At 40.1% G+C, this 9041-nt stretch overlaps 5 protein-coding genes across 10 annotated transcripts; 1 reads left to right on the top strand and 4 right to left on the bottom strand.

The window, feature by feature from the left end:
• Window positions 1-28: 28 nt before the first annotated feature.
• On the bottom strand, window positions 29-2338 carry LOC139780253 (methylenetetrahydrofolate reductase (NADPH)). 2 transcript variants are annotated; one of them, XM_071718827.1, is made up of 5 exons: window positions 2008-2338; window positions 1418-1647; window positions 745-905; window positions 313-635; window positions 29-232 (listed from the first exon to the last, which is right to left on the bottom strand). In XM_071718827.1, the coding sequence occupies exons 1-5, from the start codon at window positions 2223-2225 to the stop codon at window positions 94-96; spliced, it is 1071 nt and encodes a 356-aa protein (XP_071574928.1). In that variant the 5' UTR covers window positions 2226-2338; the 3' UTR covers window positions 29-93. The 2 variants fall into 2 exon arrangements, with proteins under 2 accessions (XP_071574928.1, XP_071574929.1); XM_071718828.1 differs by having other exon boundaries at window positions 1418-1636; window positions 2008-2218.
• A 128-nt stretch (window positions 2339-2466) lies between these two features.
• On the bottom strand, window positions 2467-3200 carry LOC139780257 (phosphatidylinositol N-acetylglucosaminyltransferase subunit P-like). Its single transcript, XM_071718834.1, has one exon. It carries the CDS (start codon window positions 3198-3200, stop codon window positions 2811-2813), a length of 390 nt encoding a protein of 129 aa, XP_071574935.1. The 3' UTR covers window positions 2467-2810.
• Window positions 3201-3226: 26 nt separating this feature from the next.
• On the bottom strand, window positions 3227-4306 carry LOC139780260 (EKC/KEOPS complex subunit LAGE3-like). Of its 3 annotated transcripts, none has more exons than XM_071718840.1 (4): window positions 4172-4306; window positions 3647-3717; window positions 3439-3567; window positions 3227-3369 (listed from the first exon to the last, which is right to left on the bottom strand). In XM_071718840.1, the coding sequence occupies exons 2-4, from the start codon at window positions 3661-3663 to the stop codon at window positions 3243-3245; spliced, it is 273 nt and encodes a 90-aa protein (XP_071574941.1). In that variant the 5' UTR covers window positions 3664-3717; window positions 4172-4306; the 3' UTR covers window positions 3227-3242. The 3 variants fall into 3 exon arrangements, with proteins under 3 accessions (XP_071574941.1, XP_071574938.1, XP_071574939.1); XM_071718837.1 differs by lacking the exon at window positions 4172-4306 and adding an exon at window positions 4012-4072; XM_071718838.1 differs by lacking the exon at window positions 4172-4306 and adding an exon at window positions 3793-3933.
• A 395-nt stretch (window positions 4307-4701) lies between these two features.
• Mfs16 (major facilitator superfamily transporter 16) lies at window positions 4702-8182 on the top strand. 3 transcript variants are annotated; one of them, XR_011720189.1, is made up of 10 exons: window positions 4702-4989; window positions 5080-5158; window positions 5245-5380; window positions 5457-5819; window positions 6119-6163; window positions 6452-6653; window positions 6731-6879; window positions 7118-7420; window positions 7500-7620; window positions 8077-8182. XR_011720189.1 is itself a non-coding variant. In XM_071718817.1 (9 exons), exons 1-9 carry the CDS (start codon window positions 4713-4715, stop codon window positions 7566-7568), a joined length of 1623 nt encoding a protein of 540 aa, XP_071574918.1. In that variant the 5' UTR covers window positions 4702-4712; the 3' UTR covers window positions 7569-8020. The 3 variants fall into 3 exon arrangements, 2 of the variants coding, with proteins under 2 accessions (XP_071574918.1, XP_071574919.1); XM_071718817.1 differs by lacking the exon at window positions 8077-8182 and having other exon boundaries at window positions 7500-8020; XM_071718818.1 differs by lacking the exons at window positions 6119-6163; window positions 8077-8182 and having other exon boundaries at window positions 7500-8020.
• Window positions 7911-9025, bottom strand: Pen-2 (presenilin enhancer). The gene is made up of 3 exons (XM_071718836.1): window positions 8670-9025; window positions 8286-8390; window positions 7911-8211 (listed from the first exon to the last, which is right to left on the bottom strand). Exons 1-3 carry the CDS (start codon window positions 8728-8730, stop codon window positions 8072-8074), a joined length of 306 nt encoding a protein of 101 aa, XP_071574937.1. The 5' UTR covers window positions 8731-9025; the 3' UTR covers window positions 7911-8071.
• Between the last annotated feature and the right edge of the window lie 16 nt (window positions 9026-9041).

Raw genomic sequence — 9041 nt, 5'->3', positions numbered from 1 at the left:
AATGAATGATTAAAGTAATTAATAATAATTAAAATAAAGCGCGCGGATCGATCTTGCGATCGGTCGAATTTATTTTGTTTCGCAAGAAATTAATTAACTTGTATTAACTCTCTTTTTTTCCGCCGCTTGATTTGTGACTTTCTGGAATGTGAATCCAGAGCGTAGGTTTTCCGCTGAGTTTTCCGCTCCGAGAAATTTTACGCGCTTGCATATTTCCGCCACCAACGATAATCTATAAATATATATATAATTACGCGTAGGAAAAATCATTTTCTCAAATTCTCGCTTGAAAGCTCCGTTGACGTGTTTTACCTGTTTAGCGTGAAAAGATGAAAACCACGCGTGACCCCGCTTCTAATCACGTCCGTAATTATCCGCGTAATTAGGTCGACTGAATATTTCCTCGCCGCTCGATCGTCGTCCTTCATTCGTGCCAAATCGTCTTTAATTTCGACCGGTACGTCGAGTCCGCACATGTCCGTCATTTTCTCCAAACACGCGTGACTCGCTGGCGCGAGGATCCCGGGGAGGATCGGAACTCGAATCCCGATCTCTCGACAATCCCTCACGAAGTCTATTAGGAGCCGAGATTCGAAACATATTTGCGTTATGATAAAATCCGCGCCCGCCTCCACCTAGAAATATTTTAAAATTTGGAATTATTGCTCGGACAAAATTGTCCCTCGATCGCTTGATGAATATCATACTCGCGAGTTATAACTCGCAACTTCGACGATCATTTACTTTCGCTTTTAAATGATACAAGTCGAGCTCCTTGGAGGACGACTCCGGGTGCGTTTGCGGATAACCCGCGACGCACACGCAAAACGTGTCGCCAAACTGCTCTCTGATAAAAGCAACCAGATCCGCCGCGTGCTCGAAGTCACCGTTCTCGGACAACGAATCTGCAAGTCGGCCAAACGTGTACTTTCCCGACAAAACACTTCGGGGAAGGGTTTTACCGTGAATTCAATTCTCCCAGCTCTGATAATCGCAGACATGCAATATCGTATCGATCGCGATCGTTTAACGGTACATTAATTGCAAATTGCAACATACGCTTTCATCTGCAGAGTATTTCGAGCCTACCGGAACGTATCTCAAAAAAATTAAAGAACACATTTCTGGAGTTTCGCCATTGTGAAAGATCCAACGCGATTTGAGGGCGATTTTGATCAAATTAATTAGTCGGCAATTAATTCGAGACTGCTTGAAATTTCAGATAATTTATCGTTTCTAATCTAATTTTTCTCCTCATTTATCAGAAAAATTATTAATTCTATTTATTTATTATTTTTAATTATTATTCTATTTTATGTTAACAAAACACTACAGATATACGTGATTACAGATGATAGGTGAGACGATCAATCAGAGTTCGGCCGAAAAGTCGTCCTAGAAGTCGACGACTAATTACCTCCTCGCAATGCAAATATATTAACTATTCCGAGGGCGAGAGTCTTTTTTAGGATACGGACAACCTCGTCGCGTTTTAGACCTTTAGCTGCTAGATGTAAAAGAGTATTGGGCGGAAAATTCTCCACTAACTCCAATGGCAGATAGCTATCGTTGCTGGAAGCTGCTTCTTCGTTATGCCACGTTAACGCGTAAAAGAGGGGCGAATACTCTTCCATATCTATGAGAAGTCTGATGTCCATACCATATATAAATATTACATGCATTTATTTATATATAAATATAATATATATTTTTTTGTTTTGTTTTTTGTCCTATATCGTCTTCTTGAGAAGCAAAGATTAATATTGTTTTTAAAAACTGTAGGATCTCTCTCTCTCTCTCTCTCTCTCTCTCTCTCTCTCTCTCTCTCTCTCTCTCTCTCACATGCACAGTTATAACCTCAATAAAATATCAAACTATCGCGAATCTAAAGTCGAGTCTCGTGTTTCGAGAAAAAAAGCTTGCCTTTCGTATTATCGTAAAATTGTTCTAATTAAATATCATCGTATTGTGACTTTACCCGATCTTTTTCATTATATACATACAGACCTTCGGTAAAACGCGCCGGGTTTCCTCGTGGAAACGATTTCGAAGCTACAAAATATTTCATTTTTGTTAATTTTATCTCTTAACGATTGCCGCAGATCCACGATAGTCTTGCGGGGATTCTCGGTATCAAAGCCGTGCATGGAAGGATTGTCCTTGCTGTCATTTGTGTCAGCGTCACTCCTCTCGCACGTGTCCTTCTCGAGAATCAAGTTTCTCATTGTAAATTGGCGATAATCGTGAACTGAAATGTTGATACTTTCATTCTGTGGTCCATAATGGCCTGCATAGAATTATGTAACGCGCAGTGTGGAGATATCTCATACAGTGATGTATGTTCAGTGTAAAAATGTGTGTGCAATGTTATACACATAATAATAATATAAATATAATAGGTATATAATCACTGATTCTTATATCATGAAAAAAAGGTGACGTCCATCGATTTCAATTGCTAATCGATCAGTGTTGTATATACATTTATTAATAATGCATAAAATATATGTACATGTTTGTTTCTGGTATGTGATTTTATTATAATATCGTAGGAAGTCACTTATTTTGAAAATGTGGTCCCGTAATACAAGTTCGATTTTGAAACATTATGGATTTTAATGACAACGTAAATCTACGTAATAATTTCAGCAGAATTTCTAAGAAAAGCTGTCTTACACCATGTTCAGAGATCATTATTCTTTTTAAAATTTTATTTGTCAGATTCGCATGGAGCGCGGGTCTCTCGATTATCCCTAACAAATTGTACACTCACCTCAATGCAAAAAAATAAATTATAATTATTACAACAATTATGAGTTATTTTTTCTCAGATATAATCTCCTGCAAACTTCTGTAATCGGTATGTCGGACACAGCCGGTATTCCGCCTGGAGTACTTTCGGTTTTTTGTACAGCGTACTTATCCGTGATGGTCCTAATATCATCGATATCTGGAGTTATCAGCATATTGATAGCCGGATAAATCAGAAACGCAAATGTAGCTAGAGCGGTCAACGCCCATATGGGAATCGCGACTGCCCAATACTTGGAGGGCCAATACGTCAGGCCTAAATAATCGTGCAGCACTTCGTCCGGTATTATCGCCCATATCACGTACAACAGGAAGAGCATATTCGACCCGATATACATGACGTATCCGTAGACGGCCCTGGGGCCATAGGGCGCAGGAGTATGCTCCATACTTAAAAACCAACAGTAAAATATAATCGGCAAAGCGTTGGCTCAATAATGAGTGTATGTCGGCTCAGGTGGACCGAATCGTTCAATGGTTTCCGTGACTAGTAGTAGATTATCGAAGAAGGATGTAAGGGCTACACGTACCTTCCTTGCTTCCTTACCACTGTATGACCTGTACAGAAGAGAAATGGTGAACGTCAATGAAACGTCATACAGGGAGATTTAATGATTTCGCACTTACACTTCCAGAATATTGTCGTTCAACGTAAGCTCCTTTGTGACTCCGCTTCTCGACGGCTCCTTGTCGACTCTGAGCACTTGATACGCGACTTCTGCTTCTCTGGCGCTTGGGAAAGGCACGGACAGATCTCTGTGTAAACGTTAAGGTTTCAAAGGCAGCGAATTGAGTAACAAAACTTATTATCAACTAGTTTGTAAAATAAGGATACACCTTGAGGTCACTCATGGCATTCTACGGCGACGTCGGTTGTCCAAATTGAAATATCTGTCACTTTGTGTTCTGTAATCATAAATTACAGCAATGTAAGCACATTATACAAATCAATATTGGATCTGCCTATATCTGTGCGCATACAAAATTTCAATTCCTTCGATTTTCTTTCGAAAGAGCCGTCACTGCCGTCGCGAGATAACCTTAAACCGATCATTATTATGATTATTAGTGCAGTTGCGCAGCGCGATATATTTATTTAACGTGGCAGGTGGCAGTAATTTCTCCAAGGACCATGTAATAATGAACGTATTTAAAAACGTTGCAATTAGTATCGATACAACAGACATTCGAGCAACATACATGGGAGTCCGGACTGTCCGGGATGTGTGGGTGTGTGTGTGTGTGTATGTATGTATGGGCGTTGCTGACGTCGCAACAGTCCCCTCGTAGTGGTGTATAAACATATGCATTCCGAAGAAAACGGAGGGAGAAGAAAGACAAAAGACAAGATTGCATTTACCGAGAATCTTTATCCGCTTCCAGAATCTCCTCCAACTAGACAGGTAATATTTAGATATATGCTCGTCGCCGCTGTTTGAATCCTCTACAGATCCTTGCTCCGTTTCCAGGTTATGATTGACAGCTGCGTTTATTTACTACTGTCAATTAGTTTAGGCTTCGATTGACACTTTGCCACTGGGCGGTAGCGGACGAACAATCAGTACTATGCTAAACGTCCTGGAAGCAACGTCGTATATGGATAATTCGTCGAGATATCGCACAAAGAGATCTCTATGTCAATGACGCTATTCGTCAATTTAGCTAATTAATACAATTGTGATCTGAATTATTTATTTTAATCCAGTTGCATTTTACGTACGTCGGATGTTGCGATAAGAATCAAGGATTATTCGATCTTGGTCGCAACAAAGAGAATTCCGCGACCAAAGATTACAAAAGTACAAAGCACACTGTTTTGTTGTTCGACGATTAGAGGTTTAATATACTCGCTTGACGAACACGGAATACGCTTATTCTTACTCTCGAAGAAAGTATTAAATATGAGTGTACCGACGAGGGATCTACCGTGGGGCCTGCAGTGCGCAAGGTGTATGTGTGACGGCCGTTGCGAGCATCGTCGTGTCAATTGGATGGCCTGGCATCAAGGAGGCGTACTGGCGCTCACTTACTTAGCGTACACTTGTTACCATTTGACTCGAAAGCCGATATCCGTAGTGAAGAATGTCCTGAGTCTCAATTGCAGCGATCTGCCAGTACCCGCGGATATTTTAGTGAATGACAGTAATCGGGATACCTGGTGCGATTGGGCTCCATTTGGTAAGAAGAGAAAGTGATGAGTATGAAGCAATATCGTGGAAAAAATAAACGCTTAGAATGTGCGAATAATCTGCATTGTTATTTCTACAGACACGAAGGATGCACCGGCGTTGCTCGGCATGCTGGACTCGGCATTCCTATTCGCATACGCAGCGGCTATGTTTCTCAGGTGGATATCTTAAAGTGACCGCATCATCCTTATGCTATTATGGAATTTTGTCAATAATCGTCTTTCTTTTTTTTTCCCCTACACAGTGGATTCATAGCGGAGAGAGTAAATCTGCGATACTTCCTTTCCATTGGTATGCTCGTGTCAGGCATATCGTGCTACCTGTTCGGAATAGCTAAACCGTACAATATTCATAATTTGTGGTACTTCGTTTTCGTGCAGGTAAATATCGATACGTTGTAAAACATACTGATGCAGACGTTCTCTTACCCTTCTTCTTTTCTGTCCCCCTATATAGGTCCTAGGTGGAGTCTTTCAAACTTCCGGATGGCCAGGTGTAGTAACTGTTGTGGGAAATTGGTTCGGAAAAGGCAAGCGCGGCTTGATCTTCGGTGTGTGGAACTCTCATACGTCCATAGGAAATATATTAGGCAGTTTGATCGCAGCGGCATACGTCGAGTCCGATTGGAGCCTGAGTTTCATAGTGCCTGGAGTGATAATGGGAGTAGTGGGATTCATCGTCTTCCTGTTTCTAATACCGAGCCCCGTCGACATAGGATACAGCCCGCCCTCTTCTCTCGGATATCGGAAAATTGATGTAACGAATAGCTCGGACGATGACTCGACTGACGTAGGTTACGAATCTCGTAGTGTCACCGACGTAAGTTCCCCGTAGTCGTCTTCTTGCGCTTCTTCATTCAGCAAATCCTAGTATTAGCATAGTAGATATTTTTTTAAATTTTAATAAGCATAAAATGTAACTTAACACACTACTTGTCGATTAACACACGTAATAGCATGCTCTCTCTCTCTCTACTCACGTTTCTATGATTACAGTTTTGTTTCTTTTAGTTTCCCTAGGTTTCCTTAGTAATACAAGCGCTAAGATAAATCGTTAAATTATTTTTAGTAGAATTTTAGTTTGCACGTCCATAATAAATAAACATCTACTGTACGTAGCGTGTCATCTATCGCTGTGTCTACCGTGAACAACTTGCTACCGACGTAAGTGCATGTGCCACTCTTCCATATAGTTAACGCTTCTATTTTCCTTTAAAATATAACAATTTCAACAAAAGATTGCAATGCATGTGGTATATAGATATATGTTTATTTAATTTATTCGTAATTCTTAAACCGCGCAAGAATATGTATCTAGTGTGAGCAGCAATACAATAGACAATAGTGTTACTATAAAATTAATTAATATCATAACTGCTTTTTTTAACGTGTGTACAAATATTATTAGTAATAATATATCATGTAATTTATGTCTAAAATTATGTCTAAAAGAATGTGGCAAATGAACGATCTGAAACCAGCCCAATGCTGTCTGGACACCGACGTGAGCATAATACATCTCGTAATAGCGCAATTGGCTTCATAGGTGCCATGAAGATACCGGGTGTCATCGAGTACTCCTTATCACTATTTTTCGCGAAGCTCGTTAGCTATACATTCCTCTATTGGTTACCATTGTACATCGCGGCATCAAGTTGGTATTCGCGACAACATTAATCTTCGACTAGCGATGTAATTTTATTTTAGAGTTTTAATAAGAATTTTTTGCAGCTACATACGGTACGACTGTGAGTGCGGATCTGTCGGTTCTGTTCGATGTGGGCGGTATAGTAGGCGCCATAGCAGCTGGAGTTCTCTCCGATTATAGTGGCATGAGCGCGTTAACGTGCGCCGTGATGTTTGGACTTGCATTTCCTGCGGTAAGCACAATATATTTTTCTTGATACATTCCATGCCGGAAATATATTTTTGGTAACTTCACGCATACATTCCACATTGTCGAGATAATTTTGCTTTTAATATGTGTTTTATAATATTTATAAGACTGCAAAAATTGGCGAGCCACTACATGAGATAAATACGAATGACAATACGCAATATAAATTCGAATGTATGTATATAGTACCTGTGTTTTAATACATGTATTATATATTTCAGTTATTTATATATGACTATATCGGAAGTACCAGCCTAGGCGTCAATATAGTATTACTACTGATAGGGGGACTATTAGTGAATGGCCCCTATGCATTGATAACGACCGCTGTGTCGGCCGAACTGGGAACTCATCCTAGTTTAGGAGAAAATTCAAGGGCCTTAGCTACAGTGACTGCCATTATCGATGGAACTGGTAGTATTGGTGCTGCGGTTGGTCCGTTATTAGCAGGTCTAGTGTCTCGATGGAGCGGATGGGACAACGTGTTTTACATGCTCATGTGCGCGGATTTATTTGCCCTATTGGTGAGTCCGCTTTGCTTGTTCGTTGACGTAGAAATGAAATCATCGCAAGTAACGCGCATCCTGTGTTTTGCTGTTTCAGCTTCTGTCCAGATTAGTTTACAGAGACATAAGATCGTACATACAAAGACGAAGAGTTATTCAAATTTAGAATGCGAAACAAAATTTGCAAATTGATTTGCAAATTATCTGTAGACGCGGAGGTATGTGATTCTTACGTCTGGATCTACGTACTTATAACTTTGCTCGCATCTGCTTGATGCGACACCTAAAGAGGTGCAGCGTTTTCGAATAAAATTTCCGAAAAAAAAAAAAAACTACAGTCAATATACGAGAAATTTAATAAGGAAATGAATAGTGTATTTTGGACAGTATTTTTGTCATAACTGCTACACGAATCTAAATGTAGATAATTTTTAACGGAAAAAAGATAACGCGCTGTTATTTTAAATAATTTTTGAAATCAATATTTTTTAATTATATATACAAAATGTAAAAAAATGTAATTTTTTTATTGTATAATATCAGATGTTACCATACGAATTTATAATTATATTACGATAAAAATATACATCAAAGTTTAATATACAATCGTTTACTATACATATTTCTGTAATAAATTATTCTGTACCGATATAAACTTAAACATTAAACTTAAGGAATACCAGTGGGAATTATGTAGCTGATAGCATCGGCGAAGTCACCCCACGCAGCTCTTTGGGTTTGGAAGATGATTATCCAAGCCACCAAAGCAGCTGTCCAAATAATTGCCCCAATAGCAGAGAAAATTACATCTGAAACGTAAATTTGTATCGTTAGAGAAGGAAATCTCAAATTCGTTGTAGGGGGTAAATCGATCGATACCAACATTTTTTAATTTGCTTCTGTTCCTCGTAAGGTGATGCTACGAAAGCCTCCTTCGAGAACCAAACCGCGTTCACGGCCCACAGGAATGGCAGCAGCGCAAAACCAGCTACAACAAAGAAAAGTTGAAGAAAATATCGGCAAGTTGAGACATGACTTTTGGCTACGCTCTACGTTACTTTCCCTGTATTTATTATATGTCTAGGTTTTGGAGGAAAAGTGAGATAAGCGATTAATATCGGCAAGAAAGCAAAAGAAAAGCAATTGAAAAGAGGTCAACGATGTAAAAGCTAAACCGGCTAAACCCCATCTTAATATCTGACAAATCGTTGCGCAAAGTATCGGTATCAAGACCAAAAATTATAATCGCGTCGCAACGCCAACGTACCGCGAAAATACCACTTGCAGAGGTGCAATTTCTTCTCGTTCGACATTTTGGACAGGTCCATCGTGGCTCGTGGCGATGACAGCAGGCAGTTCCTAACTTAACTTCGGTTCTCGGTGTCGCGAGACCCCCTGCGTCTCCGTCCCTTCGATCAAATGATTCAGATAATGGTCAACATTGATCGGCGGGACGATTGGGGACGATTCTCGAATCGCGCACACGACCGTCAAACGCGAGTAAAATAACGACAAGAGAAAAAGAAAGGAGTTTCGGTGGGATTCGGCAGTGTCGCGGAGCATCTGGTGCGTCTGGTGGCGCTCCCAAGATGGCGCCGTAACCAGCGAGCAGCGACGCGACTGACGGCACTGCACGGCA

The sequence above is a fragment of the Temnothorax nylanderi genome, unplaced genomic scaffold (genome assembly GCF_030848795.1).
Source record: "Temnothorax nylanderi isolate EJ_2023f unplaced genomic scaffold, tnyl_v1.0 TNYL_tig0269_pilon, whole genome shotgun sequence".
Taxonomy (NCBI): Eukaryota; Metazoa; Arthropoda; class Insecta; order Hymenoptera; family Formicidae; genus Temnothorax; species Temnothorax nylanderi.
The sequence above is the reverse complement of the archived record's forward strand: the minus strand, read 5'-3'. Positions and strand labels throughout refer to the sequence as shown.